Source organism: Cheilinus undulatus, linkage group 9 (assembly GCF_018320785.1).
Source record: "Cheilinus undulatus linkage group 9, ASM1832078v1, whole genome shotgun sequence".
NCBI classification, from domain to species: Eukaryota; Metazoa; Chordata; class Actinopteri; order Labriformes; family Labridae; genus Cheilinus; species Cheilinus undulatus.
This window is the reverse complement of record NC_054873.1, coordinates 37,660,794-37,681,557: the sequence shown is the minus strand read 5'-3', so window position 1 is coordinate 37,681,557 and position 20,764 is coordinate 37,660,794. Positions and strand designations below refer to the sequence as shown.

At 38.1% G+C, this 20,764-nt stretch overlaps 1 protein-coding gene across 5 annotated transcripts; it reads left to right on the top strand.

Annotated features, from left to right (window-relative positions):
- The first annotated feature begins 1,482 nt into the window (after positions 1–1,482).
- Positions 1,483–20,674, top strand: si:dkey-30c15.10 (uncharacterized protein LOC559353 homolog). 5 transcript variants are annotated; one of them, XM_041796613.1, is made up of 25 exons: positions 1,483–1,610; positions 2,278–2,377; positions 2,493–2,660; positions 3,108–3,185; positions 4,159–4,343; positions 4,658–4,750; positions 5,153–5,242; positions 5,625–5,709; positions 7,062–8,216; positions 8,999–9,342; positions 9,820–9,914; positions 10,370–10,499; positions 10,696–10,831; positions 11,324–11,512; positions 11,640–11,766; positions 12,054–12,102; positions 14,021–14,074; positions 14,158–14,190; positions 14,277–14,298; positions 14,521–14,627; positions 15,010–15,063; positions 15,744–15,830; positions 16,806–16,913; positions 17,005–17,153; positions 19,426–20,674. In XM_041796613.1, exons 1-25 carry the CDS (start codon positions 1,593–1,595, stop codon positions 19,589–19,591), a joined length of 3,822 nt encoding a protein of 1,273 aa, XP_041652547.1. In that variant the 5' UTR covers positions 1,483–1,592; the 3' UTR covers positions 19,592–20,674. The 5 variants fall into 5 exon arrangements, with proteins under 5 accessions (XP_041652547.1, XP_041652549.1, XP_041652550.1 ...); XM_041796615.1 differs by lacking the exon at positions 5,153–5,242; XM_041796616.1 differs by lacking the exon at positions 7,062–8,216.
- Positions 20,675–20,764: the final 90 nt, after the last annotated feature.

The window sequence follows — 20,764 nt, the reverse complement described above, 5'->3', positions numbered from 1 at the left end:
AAGCAACCTTGGCTTCCATTATACCTGAGCAGTGTCACAGGCTGATCGCCTCCATGCCATGCCGCATTGATGCAGTAATTAATGCAAAAGGAGGCCCAATCGAGTATTGAAGGCATAGAAATGAACATGCTTTTCAGAAGCCTGACATTTCTGTTTAAAACATCCTTTTTTTAATTGATCTTATGTAATATTCTAATTTTTTGAGACACTGAATTTTGGGTTTTCTTATCCGTAAGCCATAATCATTAACATTTCAAGAAATAAAGGCTTGAAGTATTTCACTTTATGTGCAACAAGTCTATATAATATATGGGTTTCACTTTCAGAAAAGAGTGACAAAAAATATTAAACTTTTTCCATGACATTCTAATTTTTTGAGATGCACTAGTAAAGATCAAGTAAAACACCCACATTTGGACAAGTTTCACTAGATATTACGTTATCTCAACATGTGATCCGTGTGTGTGGGTGACTGATGACCGACGACGCCTATCAATAATCATCATTAAATGTGGGAGAGCATGGGCAGGAAGCAACTGAAGAAACTTGTTAAAACGAGGGAAGAAGATGCTTCAGTTTGAACACTAAACAGCACACCTCAATGAATGAGTTTAATGAGCTGAAAAGACGCAACACCAGCTGACTCCCTCTGCTCTCTTGTGCGCGTCCTCCGTTGCGCACCCGACAATAATAATACACGGATTTAAAGGAAAAAAAAAAGTTTTATTTAGACTTGGGTAAGAGCCACAGGCGACTGGAGAGCCATGGGTTGAGTACCGCTGATCTATACATTAAGCAGAAAGTAACATAATGGTGTGGTGCGTTCCTTCATTAATTTTGTCATAAAAACCAGGACATTTTCATCACTTTTTAAAAAAACAACCAGGACGGCCAGGACAGGGCGTGAAAACTGGACATGTCCTGGGAAAACAGGACGTTCGGTCACCCTAGAGTTGCAGGCTCTGTTGAAAAAGTCAGCCGTCTTTAGTCCCTGGCGGAGCAGGCTGCAAACGTCTTCCCTGTGGCCTGCACTTCAACATTTGCAACAAACGAATTTGTTCGCAGAACTTCTAATGGTCAAAGACGAGCATAAATCACGCTTAAGTCGACCTCCATCTCATCGTTATCAAACCAGCATGGATGCCTTTTATTTTGAAATAGTTGTCACGTCATTGCCGTAATGTCTCTTCTGTATGTGCACCACAGAACCTTGTGGGGGCTGGCTTGACTGTCACTTCAGAAGTAGAGGCTTGCTTGACCGCATTAAAAAAATACCGGTGTCGTACTGTATTGGAATCTTGATTTGCGCGTTTACTTTGTCTATTACGGTATAAGGTCTGACTTTGAGTCACACATTGTACAGATCTGGGATCAGATTTGAGATTTCCCTGGTTACAGAGATAACAGCCCACTGCTGCTTTTGATCTGACTCTGGATCAGCGCTCTATGAGAGAAACTACGGCACTCCAGTTTGCTAACGTGAGAAGACCCGCTGAAATTCAAAGTTGGAGGAGGAGACTCAAAACATAAAACAACAAGAACGTCTTGTTTGCAGTCAGTTAGAGTTGACCTGTTTCATATAGAGTAGTTTCATGCAGACATCTTTTCAGGTAAGTTAAACTATCTGTTCGGCATGAATCAGCGCTTGATGTTTTTTATCAGTTTGCTCGACCAAAGTTAGCTTCACAGGCTACGTTAACGTTGTTCTGACTGATAAGTTAGCTTACAGTGAGCTAGCCAGAGCTGACTTAAAGTGCTTTGTAAATAACATCAATAACAGCTGGATAGCCAGTTATCAAGTAGTTTTCAATGGTCGGAGAGGGGTAAGCTATATTTTACTAACATACTTATAGCTGTGTTGACAGTGGCAACAAAGTAAAGCGTTGTTAAATCGCTAGCACAACATTTCTTGAATATATGTAAGCTACCAGATGAAGCCTGACAACGCCCAGCGTTTGAGTCTTCTTAGGTCGATTATTTTGGATTAAAGTAAGCCTTTTAAGTGTCTAATCTGTCGTTTTGAAATGGTTCCAACCTATTATTATTTATTTCAGCCTAATAATAAATGTGGCTATATATGTTAGAGTTTAACCGAACTTTATTAAGAACGCCTACAAAAAGAAATCATATATCTATCTATCTATATCTATATCTATATCTATATATATATATATATATATATATGAATAAGTAAGTGAAACAGTAATGTGAATGTAAAATACTTGGCTTTATTATCTCAAGATAATTATACAAAGTGCAACATTTTCATGTTTCCAGTTTATGATGGAAGCTGGCGAAGAAAACAGTGGTAACATCAGCTTGAAGAGACAAAGAGCACCTTTATCAGACTCAGAAGACAATGTCTTCCTACCATCAGGTCTGTTTCTAGCTTCATATTTATCAACTCACCATCCCTAAATAATCACCACAGTCTTAACAATTACGATTATTTTTACCTTTGTCTTTATGCATCTTTCCATCTACCATCTCAGAAGAGAACGATGGCCAAAAGCGACGGCGCCTGGAGGCAGCTGGTCAGGAAAACCGTAGCCCTAAGCCTTTCTCCTCTGGACGTCTGGTAGAACTGGAGACAAAGCCGGATACACCAATGGTTCCCTCTGTCCGTTCCCGAATCCAGCTTCTCACTCAGAGACAAGAGGGTATCCCACCTTTTTCTAACCTCTGATTTTTGTCCTACTTTTTTCAGTAAGCGGTGTCTGCACCAGCAAAACACATTTCAACAGACTACTTTTCTCAACCTGCAGGCTCAGAAATTTCCATAAAGTTGTGTTCATACTACTAGACCAGATTCAAGGAAAACTTTATTGAGTAGATGATAATTGCAGGTCAATTGATAGACTGCATTACTTTTACCAAAGTGGACCTGACACTTTGTCTTTATGTGTACATACAGTCAAAAGTGTAAATGGTGCATTTTGGCAGGCTTTATGGGTGAGCTGAAGATGATGGAATGCCATTGTAGACAAAGTCAACAGTCAAGCTGGTTTACCTGCATGTGAGATGAGTTGTTAAGGTGTTGAGGAATCTGTGTTGTTGTTGGACGAACACTCTACTTTGTAAGTAAGTAAGTAAGTTTATTGTTTTAGGAGTTGCACCTCTGGCTCAGCGCTGCCTGTCTGATCCTGGAGCTGTCAGCCCATCAGTCATCAGGGAACATCTCCTGGGTGAGTATGCACATGATCACAGAATCCAATATCCAATATGCCAGTATTTCCAAATTCATCCATCCATCCATTTTCTATACCGCTTAGCCTGTTGGGGGTCATGGGGGTGCTGGAGCCTATCCCAGCTTTCATTAGGCAAGAGGCGGGGTACACCCTGGACTGGTCACCAGTCAAGCGCAGACATTTCAAGACAGACAACCAGGCACGCTCACACCTGCACCCCTTAGAGTGATCAGTTAACCTAATGGGCATGCTTTTGCTGGTGGGAGGAAGCCGGGGTACCCGGAGAGAGCCCACGCATGCACGGGGAGAACATGCAAACTCTGCAAAGAAAGGCCCTGACAGGGAAGCAAACCAGGGACCTTCTTGCTGTGAGGCAACAGTGCTAACCCCTGCTCCACCGTGTAGCCCTATTTCCAAATTCAGTTTGGCAAATACTGATTTATATATTTATATTTATATATATTAAAAAAAACAGTTGATTCCTGTACTATAGTTTACCTGTTATAAAAAGCAATTCCCCTAATTAAACAGTATGGGGTTTTCATAAAACACGTATGACAAAGTGTTAAAAGTGCTATAAAACAAAAATCACCTTCTTTTCAAGTGTAAAAAAAACTATGGATAATGGAGAAAAATGTTGAGATGAGGTAGATCTATTGATTCTGTTCTATTTATATTAACACTGATATTTTCACATCAGCTGCTACGAAAAATATTTTTGAGCTATTACCTGCTTGCCAATACTGATATCATGCTGATGATATTGTGCATCCCTAGCATTACTGTAATTCAGATAGATACTTATTTCCTTAAGAGCCGGTTTTGTCTTACCAACATTGTGCAACAGAGGTTCCGTTTATTTGCACACTGGGGAGACCATTAACTCAATGCTACAAAGAATGGCTGAGAAGGGGTTAGAGATTTCCTCTTATCTTTTGAAATTCCTTAATTATAAATGCTCTCTCTTCAGGTGATGGAGAATTCACTCAGCGAATGGAGCGTTTTAAAGCGCCACTTTTCCAGGCCAGTCCCGCCCCAACATCAAGGTCTGCCAACCTTTGCCCAAAAATGTGTTCCAACTTTGTATCTGACATCCAGCAAAAACTTAAGGGAGTAACAACTCCCAGCTCCAAGCAGGCTGTCCGCATGCGCCAGGTTTGGTTCTGAGGCTTCTTTTAAAAAATACTGAAGTCTGTTGTAATACCATGTATTAATAAAATAATGTTTTGTTCCCAGTTTCTTGTACTTAAGATATAAAAATTAACCCAAGGTTAAGTAATAACAATTATTTGAAACCAAAAAATGTGATATATCCTGATGATGACTGCAGCTCGCAGTACCCATAAATGTACATATTTTAGACATGATTTAATTTTAGAAGTAAATTTCTATGTTAATTTAAACAACCTGATTGTTCCTGAGCACCTGAAGAGTTTAAATTTGACCTCTGATATGTTTTCTCTGACCAGGAACGAGAGCAGGAGTTGAACCAGTTGCAGTTTCAACCAATCAGTGAAAATGCCTGGTTGAAAAGGAGCAGCTCTGATCCCACACTAACTCAGGTTGGTTTGCCATGATTCGTCACTTACTCATTAGTGTCCTGTCACATTTATTTTTCTGATTTATAGATTAGTCTCGTAAAAGATAAACGATTTATAATTGAACTTTTCTCCACACTTCTTTGATGTTGTGGTAGCTGATAGTTATGGTGTCTGGATGCCAGTTTAGAATATCATTATAGGAGTAATGTTGTAAACCCACCATTCAAAACTCTGAAGCACAAATAAGCACAAAGAAAAAACATGCTGGTCCATCATTTTGTGCTTATCCAGCCATCCACCCTTTTATACGTCCATGACACTATCATATTTGATTTTGTCTTTCATTGTTTCTGATTTTAAATAAGACTTTTTTGCAGTTGCATGAGATTTTTATTACACACCAGTCTATGTAAACATTATCAGGGAAGGACCCCTCCTGGAGCCTCATATCCCTCCTACTGGGTTCCTAGGTCTATTAGGGGAGTCCGCTGGCCTCCTATGAAACCCTGGGATGTGAGTCTGTGACCACGTAACTTTTTGGCACATGGGTGATATTGGATCATGATAACAAGGGCATTGTCAGCACAGGAATGTACCTCTGTTGGCAGTCACCCTTTCATGTGACATCCTTACACAGTGCACCTATTCAACTTTGGTTTGCTTTGGGGCAATGGGTTTTCAAATGAGATATTATTTGTCACTGCATACTTCATGCACAATATAAACTAAGTATCAACCCCAAATTTTTCAAGTTTCAAGTTACCAAGCACATAGTGTCATACTTTGTCTATTACACAAATAATGATCAAATTAGTTTGTTTATTTACTTGAAACTTTAACAAAGCTCTGCATTATTTGTTAATTTATGTTTATTGAGGTTGTTGATTTCCCACAGGCCACTGGTGATGCTGCGATGAAAGATGGCAGCTTTACTGAAGCTACAACATCAAGTGCTAATAAACAGTCTTCAGATGAGACAGGTAAAACTTCATTCATGAATTAATTAAGCAAGTTTTATTTCCATGTGCAGGCATGGTAATCACTCACCTTTCAGCGAAATTCGCCTTTTTGAAACCAAAATAGGTGGCCTATTTGAATCGTGTAGATCCGATGAGAAATTTTTTTTTTGCCTGACTGAATTTGGTGAGTGATGGTTTCAATAATTTCGATATTTTCTGGTTCTATCTAAGTTACCCAGGGACTCTGTTGACATAGGCTTAACGTTAGCTACAGGTAATAAATCACTAGAAGAATTAAAGCTTGCTGAAAGAGGCATCGTGTCATTGATGCATAACGTTAGCTAACACAGCAGGAGAGATAACGTAGCTATCTAAGGGCTTGCTTTTTTCATTCTGCGGCAGATTGCGCAGTGAGCTGTGTATGGAGAGGCTTGGCTGGTTATCATATACGGCCTGTCATACATAAGTGTGGTCTGAGGTTTGTCATTGTCAGGGTCTGCACTTAATGATAATACTGATAGGCCATTTGCACATCTGAGCGACTACATTAAAGTTGTGCTGTTCGCATTTCACGAGAGAAGTTGTCAGTCTCATTTCTTATCTAGCATAAGGTGACCCTGTATAGATAGATACTTTATTATACATTCATACTGTCTTGTAATTCTGCTTGATTTTCTCTAAAAATGCATCAGATTGATGCTTTTAAATATGAAATATTCAAAATTTTCTTGCCCCTGGACCACTGTAGAGGGTTCGTATCCTTCTTACCTTTTTCACCCCTGACCCGTTTTCATGCCTGCATGTGTTTTAGGGAATTAGATCAATATCCTCCAGAACCCTGGGGACTGAATGTAGGAATAACAGTAGGTGTGCCCCAAAACTACACTCCATGACTTATAATGTGTTTTGATTTATGTTTTTCCCTTTCCAAAATCTTTGCATTTAGTTTTCTTTCTCTGAATATATCAACAATTAGAAGCAAAGCCTTTGTTAAAATGTTGCTTCTTCTTTGAAAACACTGTTGGATGATCTGATTCGAATTGTTTAAGCCACTACTAAGGGTGGGCTATGAACCAAAATACTTGATCTTAACCCTGCTTCATATAAAAATTGATCATATTAAAGTAAAATCAATATGAACAGAAATGCAGGAATGTGTTTGTGGCATCTGCATAGTCTTTCAGAACAGAGTGATAAAGCAGCAGTGCAAGAGGGAAGTTGTCACACACAGTCACTCAGCAGTTTCTGTCAAAACAGATATTTTTAATCATGTTGATTTTTTAAATAACTTGTACTGGTGCTAAAATGTTTGATTAAGTGTCTAAGAATTACATGAAGCATTTTGTTGAGATTTGAGACAATTTTTTCAACAGGTGAAACTTCATGCTGTGACTCTGAAGCCGCAGCAGCAACTACAGAGGCAGGAATTCAACAAAAGGAGCAAAAAGCTCATCCTGGTAAAGAAGTTGTGGAGGAGATAGTCAACAAGACTTCAGTTAGAAGTGAAGAGCAGTTGAGATCTCAAAAATCACAGATGAAGACTGTGATGCAGTTGTCCTTTAGTGAAGATCAGAGTTTCTTCAACACACCTCTTGGGGAGAAGCAGAATCTGTCTGAGTTGCCAACAGAGGATGATCAGAGCTTGCTGGAATGTACTTACTCAGAGGAGTCAAATGTGAAGGAAACAAGCGTGAATTGTAGAGAAAATGGAACAGACAGGTCTGAGGCTAATTTTTTTGATTGTTCTTCACATAATGAAGAGGCCATAGAGACTTCAACAGAGGAGGAGTTAAGATTGTGGAGATATCCTCAAGAGTGCAAAGAGGAATCGGTCTTAAATGAGGAGGAAGGGGCGTTGAAACCATCCAGTGTAGAAGAAGAGAAAGGTGGCAGTAATTCAGATGGCACTGAGCCTTCGGGTAATGCTTCTTCTGAGAGTGTCAGTTCTTATGTAATGATGGAAAATGACAAACCCGAGGAAGACACGTCTAAAGAGGGTGTAGAGTCCTGTGAAGACTGTAATGACCGAGCAGATGATTTTAATACAGAGCAGGACAGGAGTGACACAGAGGAGTGTACTCAGAAGGATGATGCATGTCAGCAGTCAGCAGAGATCCAGACAGCCAGCACAAAAGGAGATGTCAATGATCTAGAGTCAACCAGAAGAGACACAAGTAATGAAGTGAATCACATCCAAACAGATGTAGGTCAGGCATATCTAGAAAGAAATACTGAATATGTAACAAAACCAGAGGTAGAGACTGAGGTTGAGTCATCAGACACTGATGGATGTGAAGCAGCTCACACTTTGACAGAGATTCAGGCATCAGATGTGCATTTGAATGTTGAGGAAATTGAGCAAGCTGTACTTGAAGAAAGGCAACAGGATGCAGGAGAAACTCTCAGAGAAGAGGGAGGAGAAAGCTCAAAGAAAGTCTCCTTTATCCTGGAGCCTGAGCTGATTAATGACGCACACCTGTCTGAGACCACTGCATCCATGGAGGCCAGGGTAGAGGAGAGTTTGTCAGGTGAGAACAGTAAGAAAATGTGGGTGTGTGTACCTGAGGACACCTTTGGAGAACTGGAGCACATGGGTGAAGGTTTTTTTTTTCATTTGAGAAGAAATCACTGGGGAATGTTCTGTGTGTATATTAAGAGCAGCATGTTTTTGAAATGCAAAAAAAAAGATGACAAAAAGTTTGGCATTCTCATTCACACAAACACAGTTGTTCTGATTTGCATTTTATTTACAAGAACAGGCTCAAAAATTTACATTATCAAAGTTTTAGCTATTTGGGAGGTTATAAGTCAGAAACCTGAGGGGAGAAGGCTTATCATAAAGAGCCTGTAAGCCTTGACTCACCGGAGTGATGCTTTCCGGTCTCTTGATGGGTAAAAGACACTTTTTCATTACTACTAGCAAATGTAGACACCAGTGTGCAGTTCATTTTGATTAATATAACTTTATGTATTCATTCATTTGGAAATTAATTCGTGTCAAAGCTTCAGAGTATAAAACATCCGAAGGGGAATCAAAAGGGCTAAGTCACAAAAGCCTGTAAGCCATAATAAAAACTGCAATGTAGATAATAAATGTTACTGGGAAAAAATAATGTCACACACAGCAAGACACTCCATCTGTCATCATTATAGCGCTTTATCTTACCATTCATCTAGTAGTGTGCAGATGTACTTCATATATAACTGTAACTGTAACCCTCTGTTTTCTATATCTGCATCATATTGTAGTTCTATTTCTTATTTTCTTTATAGAAAGTGATGATACAATTTTGAATGTTTGTCTTAACAGATGCTGAACTTAGCTCCCATGATGAGACCAACACTGCTGAAATAATTGACCAGATGTTCGAAGAGGTGCTGGAATATGCCGGAAGGATAGAAGAAGAGAGAGCACATCATGAGGACACTGAGGATCATGACAGTGGTATTGGCGCTTGCTCTGCAGAAAATACTAAGATGGACACAGAGTCAGAGAAGGACAGAAGTGAGGAAGAGGGGGAAGCCAAAGAAGAAGAAGAGGATTGTGATGAGAGCAAGAAGCTTGAACAAGACGGTGATGACTTGCTGACCTTTCCTCCCAGCTGCATTCTGTCTCCTCTCAGCAAGTCTGTGGAGGCTGTGGTCACTCCTCTGGTAAGATTAAGTAATATATGTTAGCAGTTGGTGCTAGGCTTGTGCATCTTCGCTGGCCATAATGATTCTTTAAGAGTAGCATTTTTCAGTCATCGCGATGGGATCACCTTCAAATTTATTTTTTAATGCAAGTAGCTGCTTTTTCATTGAAGACGACAGGCCGTCAGATAAATATAAACCCCCTTTTTATTATTTAGAGTGCTTTAGACACAACATATACACAAATATCTTGAATTGTAAGACAAATAAATTATAGGCCTATAGGTCCAGTTGTGGCCAGTAAATCTGCAAGCAATGTCAGTATACAATAATTATGTTCTGTCACTGCACTGATCGTCCACATTCACATTGTAAAGCATTGTAAAAATAAGTCATTTTATTTCCCCCACTTGGTTCACAAGCTCCAATCAGTGGAACTATCTGAAAAGATGATATGTAGTGTTTCCTCCTGTTAAATGTACTGTTTTCCAACAACAGCGACTAACAGTGAGCCAGGAGTCCAACCCTCCTTCTCTAATGCTGACTCCAGAGGAAACCTCCACCCCTCCTGTTGAATCTGCTCCTCTTTACAGGTAATTAAAGAAGCAACATGCTGAAACCATGTGGCTGTCTTATTTCATCAGAATAACAAGCTCAGTGATGTTATTTTATTACAACTGAAATTTAAAACTGCTCTACTAGACTCTAGGTCCACCAGTGCTAACATACATCATTTTTAGGAGTATCTGTAAATGATTTATATGTCTAGAATTTGTACAAAAAATTATGTTGAAGTTTTACACACAATGGAAGTATGTGATGCTGATTATGACACTTAACTATTATTGTTATTATTATTATTATTTGTCGCCCAATCTTTTTGTTAAGTCTAATAGGTTTTTTTTCTTGGTCATTTGAAAAAGGGTTATGCAAGCAAAAAACTGACTTTCTGTCTTCATTTAATCACTAAAATAACAATCTCTCAGATTTTCTGTCAAGTTTGATTTACATGCGTCATAAACTTTTTGTTTATTTGGGAATTTGACAGTATCGATGCGTACCGCACACAAAGACAGTGCAAACCAATCACAATTCAGAGCATTACTCCTGAGATTCAGAGTCGGGCTTCAGAGAAGTCCCAACCTCAGCCCTCCGTCGACACCAAGGAGAAAATAAAGGTAAGTTGTTAGAGACTAGGCGTTCAAAGTCATTATTCAAATTGAACTCCAATTACATATCCCTTATTGCAAATATTATTATCTTACTTATTAGAGCTACAGCAACTGCACTTTAAATCCAGAAACCATCCTCTTCTAGTTAACTTTAGATGTTGTGTGTTTAATAATGGCTTTTTTTTTTGTTGTTGTTGTTAAGGCTCTTAATGAAGAAACAGGAAAGCTGCAGACTGTGATCGGCCAGACTCTGCAGGCTCTGAGCTGCTGTACTGATGAGGAGCATGGACGAGGCTCACTGGAAGAAGCTGAAGCTGAGAAACTACTCCTGGTCTCCTGTATGTAGATTTCAAGATTTCGAATGGAATACTTTAATTTCTGTGTACTTAAAAGCGCTCAATATTTTGCAGCCACAAATCAAGTCTGAAGGATGTGAGAATTAAAAGCACTTCATGTTGTCCCCTAGATTTCATTTTTTGGTTGCTGTGGTCCACATCTGAGAGTACTGAAGGAAATCCATCCTTGACTGTTTAACTTTTAATGTACAGCCAACGTTTCCTACTCATTTTTATCTTCAACGTGGGTGTACTGTAATTAAGATGCTGTTGAAAGATGGCTCCTCACTTTAGCATCTCTCTGCTTTCACAGTTATAACAAATAAGGACACATGAATTAAATGTGATGAATTATGATTAACAATTGAAATTTAGCAATTAATGGTATAAATATAATACAATCGTTTGAACTCTCAAAATATAGTTCTTCACTTTATATTTTTTTATGTATTTAATTTTTGTTTCTCACTCTAGTGGTGTACTTTTGCGTTACAGGTGAGAAGCGCTCTGCTCTACTTACAGAAATGGCCAGACTGAGAGGGGAGAGGAACTCTGAGTCAGGAGAGACATCAAGGGAGAACAAGGAATACAATACCCAGCAGCCCTGTAGAGGGACTGTTAGCATCTCAAACATTCAGCTACCTCTCAAGGTGGAATTTGTCTGTTCTTCACAAAACCGCGCAGGTAATTCTGCAAGGATGCAATACTAGTACTTTTGATTAGTTTTTATTTGTAAATACCTCATATTTAACATTCTACTGTATATTTTTGTCACTTCATTAAAAAACTGGCCTATTTATGTACCCTATAGGTCGACCAAGTCACTATTTCTTCATCCTGATCCGCTATGGGCCCTGCAACATTGTCGCCACCCCACTGGCCACAGCTGCTGATGCTAAAAACGGAGACACCATCTCCTTCCCTACTTCCATCACTCTGTAAGCTAAAGTTCATGCTTTAGGGTGGTTACTTTATATGAGAAGTTACTGATTTAATTATAATTGACTTTTCTCAGACATCATTGCACACATTTGTTGAGTTTCTTTTTTACATTTATATTGTGTTGACTAAGAATTTATGAATGTTCACATCTGGAAAAATTAAGTCAAGTTTGCAAACTGTTTTGTGAATTTAAATGTTTCTGTAACAATTGTATGTTGAGGTTCTAAAATATGAGGGAGAAATGCGTTTATTAATGTGCTTCCTGCTTTGTCTCTGGTTTCAGGAAGGATATTCGCTCATCCTTTGAGATTGATGTGGAGGTCTACAGCCTGGTGAGACAACAATATTTGAACGCCACTTTTCTTTCCTTTTCTTATTAATTAAATTAATTTGTATAGAGAAAAATGTTTGCAGCAGTGCTGTAGTCTGGGCTCCAACTCCAACAAAGATATTATCCTAATATACAGTTCACATTAGCCCACATTAGCTTTACATGTTGTTAGTTGCATATAAGCAATCTAATACTGTGCTGTACCAACTGTGTGACTTAAGGGGGATTTGGGCATCTATTGAGCCTTAATAACCCCTCATGGCATTTTAGACACAACTTAACAGAACAGGAGTAATTGAAAGTTTGTTCAGCTAATGTCCTTGAGTGTGTGTCTAAGCTAATGTAGATTTCTTCTGTTTTTATTTTGATATAGTAGGTCAGTGACCATCATTTGTTGAGTCTTATACTCTTTACAAGTGGCTTCTGGTTAATGGTTCACATTTGAACTGCTCCTTCATGCATCTCAGAAAACTTAACACAACACTTTATACAGTATGCAGGGGCTGGTGAGGTGTTGTTTTAATATCAACATAATGAGATTTGCATGAGCATTAGTCATAACTCAGGATGTGAAATCTCCAATATGAACATTTTCAGCATACATCTTTTTGCAGCCCTTTCTGCTGCTACGACTTATAAAGTTATGATCCTGAGAGACAAATCTGAAAGATACATCTATTATAAATGCACCCATTAACCAGAGCATACAGTGATTCGCTCCCAATAAGAGCCCAGGAGCCCCTTTCAACTCCAAAATAAGCAAATCGAGCAAATATTGAAACATTGTCCACAATGGTATCTTGTTCATGACACAAAAGTGATCTAGATTTATTTGAAAAGTTAATTCAGACATGTGAATTAGTCTCTCCAGTAGAGCTGAGGGAAAAAATCGATACAGCATGGTATTGTGATATTTTGCACTGTGATTGATCGTATTGTATCTTCTGCCAAGTTTTTTTTTTTTTTTCATCTTAATTGCATATATGAACTGAAGTCTATGATATTGGATAGATCAGTTACTTTTCTGTCCACTTGATGATGCTGTGGCGCCCTTTGTGCATTGAGGTCGGTAGAGATGATGGTCATACAGCAGGAGAAAGTTAGTACAACCAATATGGCAGCACTAGGGAAAGGACATTAGGAATGCAAGAAGGGCACAAACATGGACATGATACAAAGGGTTTACAAGGAGTGCTGCATGAAAATAAAATGCTGCAGTAATACGATAAAAATGAAGTCAAGGCTAATGCCAAATCAGCTGAACAGTTGAAAAAACTGTATATATTGCAATATATGGTATCGCAGTACTGTGTATTACAAAATGTTAGTATCATTAGTATCATGATACTGTTGTATCATGGGGCCACTAGTGTTGTTCCCACCCCTTCTTTTCAGGTATTTTATCTTCCCTTGTGTGTATTTTATGCACATGTACACTCACAAACCTATAGCAAAGTCTTTGAGATAAATTCCAGGCTCAGTCATTTGCCAACAGACACCTTAAAGCACAGATGACGGGGGATCAATTTGTTGATCTTCCAATTCATGGAAAAACGGCTGAACTCCTTAGCCTACAAGTCCTTTACCCAATGCAAATCAGCAACAATGCCCTAATAAAGTTCTTTTTTCTTTGTACCTTTGTATTTATAAAGTGAATTAGAAATAGTATGATATTGGTTTAGTGATAGTTTAGAATTCATGAATGCTTTAAAGAGCTTAAGGCCAGAAATTTGAGGAAAAGTTAACTTGTAATACCAATGGCACCAGATAAACATCGTTGACAGCTGGACCACTGAGCACTTTTAAAAAGTGTCCATCAACCATTATTATATTGATTTTTAGAAGGAAGATGAATAAACATCACTGTATGAGCTACTGAGATCTAAGGATTACTAATTTACCATTTTTGTGTCATCTAGTCCCACACTTCAAGTAACAACTGTACCGTGGACAAGGCCACCACCAAGTCACGGGTAAGTGAGTAAGACAGAGAATAAGCCAACTGTTTATTTATCAACAACAGTCACTTTTATTTATGATGTCTCTACATCTTCAGGTTACACCAAGAAAGCTGCTGAACACAATCACAGTAAGTTACATGTTTGGGTTTTGTGAATAAATGTTCACATCCTCCTCAGTGAAAAAAAAAAATTACCTTTTCTAATTTTTTCACAGAGATCTGGAAACAGTCTGACAAGTAAGTTTGAGCTTTATTAGTTATATGTATGTGGGTTCATTTATTAGAAATCAAGGAGGATCAATTAGACAAAATCATAAAATGTTAAATGCTTTTAAAATTTCTGGTTTCCAAGAAAAGTAGAGTTTAGTTGTAGTTTAAAACAGTTCTGTTTAGCTTAAAACAATAATCACATGTCTTAATTAGGTTTTCATTTATTTCTTTGTCTGTCTTCTGTTTCAGCTGCTCCTCCCTCTCTCAGTGCTCGTCGCTCCAGTAACTTTAGTCTGGTTGGCTCTCATAAGGTCACCTTGGCCTCACTGGGACACAGCAAGTTTCCCCTGGATAAGGTAAAAAATCTGCAGTACACACATGAGAAAAGTGCCCGTTTTTTATCCTCCTTCAGGAACGAACAATTATTACTTCAGGTAAGGATAGGGTAAGACTGTCTTACAGTTGAGAGAAAATTGATTTCCATCGTAACATTTGATAGAAAGGTTTTGGTGTTTTAAGATTCTTTTATGTTTAAAAAAAAAAGTAAGAGGATGCACATGTTACACAACCACTGTCACCAGGTCTTTACTTCCCTGCATTTTGTTTCTTACATCTGGCACAGTGTTGTACCCCTTTTAACACTCTTATTATTCTGTTAGGCATTTTTACACATGGTTGGGCTCACTGGTGATGAAACTTGTCCCCCACTCTTTTCTCTGTCTTTCTTCTTTCACTCAGATGAAACTTGAAGGCAAAATCAGGAGGCTGCTTGGAGATGAATTTCAGGAAAAGGTTTCAGTCTCATCACAACACTGTCGACTATGCCCCTCTTGTCTTTCTTTTTTTTTTCTTTCTGCTAGATCTAACCAAACCCTCAGCTTTGTTCATATTCAACCTCTGCCTCAGCATGATGCTGTTTGTTGTGAATGTATTCTTTTTAATTAGTTATACTTCCTCTGATTTGTCCAAATACATGTTTATCTGTAATTCTAATATTCTGATTTTAATATCTCTCACATTTAGTGTAAAATGACACAGGGCGGGAACATAGAATAAAGAGATATTGACACAGTTAAAAACCAAGATAAAGAGATAATATCACATAGAAAAAATGCATACGAACACCTTGATTGATTTTTCTGCTATATTCTTTCACAGCCAGCATTTGGATCATGCCACTGTGTCATTTCTCTAGCCATGACTTTATGCTACAGAAGCAGCAGACTTAAACCATCAATCATAAAAATACCTTTATGTGGTTTCTTTTTTCCAATATACACTTTAATTACCTCGCCATGTCATTTCTGTTTCACCCAAATATTTGAATTCTTTAAAAAAAATGGATAAACAAGTTGACCGGATGAATTTCTTCATGGAAGAACATTTTCTCTACCAGAACAGTTTCTCTTCTTTACCTTGCACATCACATGAATATAACATTTGATCTTGCCCGTCTTCTCCCTGAACTGCAGGTGCCCTTTCTCTCTCCTCTAGAGGGCAATATCTATCTGAAATTGGACAGCGAGAGTCACTCCAGCATACAACACCAAGGCTTCCTGGTCAGTAATGAGAGATGGCATATTTTAAACTACACTCAGTATGACAAGCAAGTTGGTGTGACGCTGTCATAATGCTGAAATGGGAATGTAATTTTTTCAAACCCCAGCTCATTTTTAAAAATATTTTGGTGTCTGAATAAGTTAGTGGAACAAAAAGTTAGATCTGATCCAGAAGATTGCCTCAGCTGGTAGCAGAGACGAGTTACAGTGGATTAAATTTAATCATTGGAGAAAAGTTTGCCCATTCAAATAAGGTCCACTAGAAGGCTTTTTTTTCAGTGGTGTACCCTTAGATTTATTCTTGGAGTCTGGTAAAATTGCTTTAGAGTGAGATCTTTAGTTGACAGTTTTGTTTTGTTTTGTTTATTTAGATTTATTCATTTATTTGTGTATGTACTGTACAGATGTTGTAATTATTGAAAATAAGTTTTAGTTGAAATGGTCTTTGCATTTCCACACGATAGGCTGATGAGCTCTACGATGGCAATTGCAATCTAATATGCAAATGCACAAGTCTTCTTTTTCTTGCTCATGTCTTTAGATTGCTCTGTGTGCATCTGCACAATCCATCTTTCCTCATCATCGATCCAAAATCTGATCCAAAGCACATTAAAAACACCTTAAGTGCTGCAAATAACAAAATTGATCTAATTGAGCAAGTCTGCATAGTGAAATGACTGTTCAGAAAACTGGTTACTTTTAAAGGAGTGATATAACAGCTGTTCCTGGTTTTACTATAAGGTCTGTTCCTGTAGCCGTCCCTTTTAAGGCGGGCAGACACCTGAAATAACAAAAATTTGTGTTTTTGCCTTTAAATCTCACTTTGTTGGAGCAGTTACACTGCACTTCTGTTGATTTTTTTTGCCCTCTTTGCTCTCCATACAGTATAATCCAAAAAGAGTCTTCAGCAGTGTCATCTTTTATTAAACCATTTTACTTCATCTGTAACTCACTCTGTTATTACTTTGTTTCTAGACAATGTTTGAGCTGATCAGTGGATTTGGAGTGTGGCATCGCAGGTATTTTGTTCTGGAGGGATGGGACATGTCTTACTGGAACCATCCCAATGACAGAGAAGCTAAGGTACAGCACAAATGACACAAAGAGCTACACACTGATTAGATTTTTAAAAATTAATTTTAATGGGTCTAATTCTGCCCCTCTTTTACTATAGGAAGCAGAGGGCAGAATCTCTCTGTCCAACCCTCACAGTCAGTGTGTCAGACCTGTGAGTAGAGATTCATGTGCTCGACCTTTCACCTTTGAGCTGGTGAGCAACATCCCAGAGCAGCAGCAGGACAACAGCCAGGAAGCCTCGGCCAAGTAAGATCAATTTAAACTCAACAGTGTGTTACCTTTGGTCTTTGGGAGTTAATGGAGCGTTGTAGGATGTTTTTATTGTGTCGTTTTTTGTGTCTTGACATCCACATGGCTTGGTGTGGTAATTTCTCTGTTAAGGCACCAACTGAAAGAAGACATTTTTGATGAAAACCTTTTTAAGTGTAGCTCCAACTTTTGTTTAAAGAAAGCATGTATTTTGTTTCTCCTCTGGCTGCAGCTGGCTTATGATGTTAGAGAGGGCGTTTTATTTTTGAGGGCTGACACAAAACTCCTTTTGTGAAATTGGTGATCTGGTGTTTCTTCTGCAAAATAACCATTTAGGAAAAAATCTCTCTATGTTCTCCTACACCATATTCCCACTTGATTTTATCCTAAAGGAGAATACCTGTATTTTAAACCTGATCCATATTTCTTGCTTATATGTGGTCCAAGTAACTAATACGGTACTGGGATTTTGTCTACTACAGTTTCTACTTTTACTTTTTACTCTGGTTCAGTGTCTAACAGCAGTAAGGAAATGCTGGTTACAGAGAGTGTCCTTTATTTAAAGCCCACTAGGGCTAACACTGGTGAAACTACAATGCAATACATAAAACTTGCTGGTCTGAGGCTTTCTTGATTGTTTGATTGATTCTTGAGTGTTTTTATGTTTGTAATTTGGATTAAAATTTGATATGCAAAAACAAAAATGAACTAAGTGGGCAGTAATAAGTGGACATACAACTCCATGTTCTGTGTGGTTAGCTTAAAGCTTCTTACTTTGAATTTCAAATAAGGACCAAAACAGAGCCCTTCAGTGGCAAAAAACAGTCTTGTGAAACAAATCCAAAACTGTTGTACCTATAAGCAATTCAGATTCAAAACTATGTACAGGGTCCAGAATTTAAAACCAGAATTCCTCCTCAGTTTTAGGGGAAAATAAGAAGATAAGCACTTGTGTTTTAAGTTGGTGTGTAACAATCCATCGATGTACACTGTTTGAATGCAAATCAAATTTGAACACAAAACGATTACGGTTTTATTAGTATACTTCGCAACAAAATAAACATGATTATTATATCAGGAGTCCCTCATCAGACTACATTTTTACTCTAAATATCATTCGTTCCACATATTTTCTAAGGTATGTGTCCGGAGTTACTTTACAAACTTTAAGTTCATCAGTGAGAGACTGCTGATTTGTGGGATGTACTTTTCTGACTAATCAATCCAGTTCGTCCCACACAAGCTCAATTGAAGAGAGGTCTGGAGACTGAGGGGGGCAAACCATCTTTGGAAGGACACCTTCCTCTTCTTTTTTTGTCTAGGTAACCCTGACCGAACTTGGAAGAATGCTTAGGGTAATTTTCTTGCTGCAAAACAAACTTTCGACCCACAAGTCTTAGTCCAGATGGAACTGCATGATGCTGGAGGATGGAGGGGTGCTGTTCCTTCTTGATGATACCCTTTACTTCAAACAAATCTCTCTATCACCTGCAAAACATCCCCATGCCATGACACTACCACCTCCATGCTTTATTGTGGCTGTCACACATGGTGATTTATGTTCACCAGTTTGTCTGCAGACATAGACTCTGCCATTTGAACCAAATAGTTCAAGCTTGCTGTCATCGGCCCAAAGAATTTCTTTCCAGTCGTCTAGGGCCCAATACACAACAGATAAACAACCCTTCAGACCAGCCTTTCTCAAACATCTTTTCACACTTGTCAGAGATATGGGTTTTGACTTTGTCATGATGATTTCCTCCCTTATTTGTGGTGCTGTTTTTTTGCCAAGCTCTCTTACTGGTGACAGTGATATGTTTATCGTTTGCTTTTGTAGTAATCCTCTTTGTTCCAGACCTTTTTTCTATAATACTGTATACCTTATTTAAAGGCAATGAGGTGCTGTCAGTTCCAAAACATTTGTAACATGACACAATGTTACTGTAGTTAAATGCAGGTCTTTGCTTTTTTTGATAAGAGCTTGCTTTCTTAAGTACAAAAACCTTTCAGTAATTAAACTGCCAAAGCTTTTTTTCTGTAACTGTGTGAAATGTGTGCACTGAATTATTTGACACCAATCGTAGCCTCCAATATCAAATCAAATAGAAATCAACATTGCATCATTATGAAACAGATGATTTACACACCTAGTTTGAAGATTGAGCGGTATCTTAAACCAATAGATGTTATAACAGGCTCACTAGAGCCATCAGTCTGCAGAGCTCAAATTATCACAGTAAGCTAACTGCTTATCTTTGTTGTTTTTCAGGTGCTGGTTTTCTGCTGACACCAAACAGGAGAGATTGGACTGGATGGAGAAACTCAACCAAGTCCTATTGGACTTTCACACGTGGAACCGAAATAAAGCCATTCAAACAGAAAGTCAGCAGTCAAACTCGTCCAGTGGTGGGAACCTGAGAGAGAGCATACTGTGACTACATCACCTGCTCATACACACAACCTGACAGCAGCATGTCTGTGATTTATGGCTAAGCTTACATTAGGAGTTACATTATCTGTCTCAATGCTTCAGGGGATAGTTTACTACTATAAGATGTATTTTTCACTGTTGAAATGACTTCTTGTCAAATGGCAGAGCTACTCATTATTTGTCTTTGTTGAGTTGTTTTTGGGAGATATATTGATTTCATTTAGTTTATTTCTTTTAATCTGAAACAATCCAATATAATCCTTTGGTTCTTTTATTTGTAGCTCTCTTGAGTATTTTTATTTTTTTCCTTTACCAAGATTATGTGGAAATCAGGTTTTATTTAGAGTTTTTTTTGTGGCAATCAGCTGCTTTGCTTTTGTGTTAGCAATATTTGCTCACTTTCAGTTGCTAAACTCCGGAAGTATATATATTTTGAATTGAACTCGTATTTAGAGTCGTGTTGTATTTTTCTGTCATTTAAACTGGAAGGAAAAGCAAAATTGTATAGAAACACTAATACATATTGAATGTGAAGGAAATCTTTAACTCTAAGAAAATAGTCTAGAGTTAGGATGTAGTAAAGGCAGGAAAGCACAGGTGATGACAATACTGAAGGATTGGTCTTGAAATGGAAGCTTTTCCTACAGATAGTTCTGCTTCTGTAATGTGACAATACCTTTATGAAGTTTGGCTGTTTTTTTCTCTTGACTGATGGGAAAACACTTTTACTTCAGAACCATCAGCCCACACTGTCAGTCCTTTCTGACATTGAATCGAGTCACTTGTACTTGAACGTCTCCTCAAGTGCTTTTGTTTCCACATAGAATTGGTGTCACCGCACTTAAACAAAAGCATATATTAGCATACTTTGACCATTTATTTTATGTTATGTGGTGGATCGGAAACCTTTTTAGGTAAAGAGTGGATGAAGTGGTGCTGCTATAATACTGTATGTCCATACTCTATGTTGTCCTGTTCTTTTCCATGTATCTCCACCTATCAGTCTGTGACTCTTTGATTCTATTCATGTAAATCTCTTTCATTCTATGCACATAGATGAAGGTACCAGTTAAATAAATGGATTGAAAATGGCTACAGAAGCTGTGTAATGGTTGACTTATTCAGCTACGGGTTGTTTAAGTGCTGATGCTGAGAATACCGCTGTTTTAAAACAAAC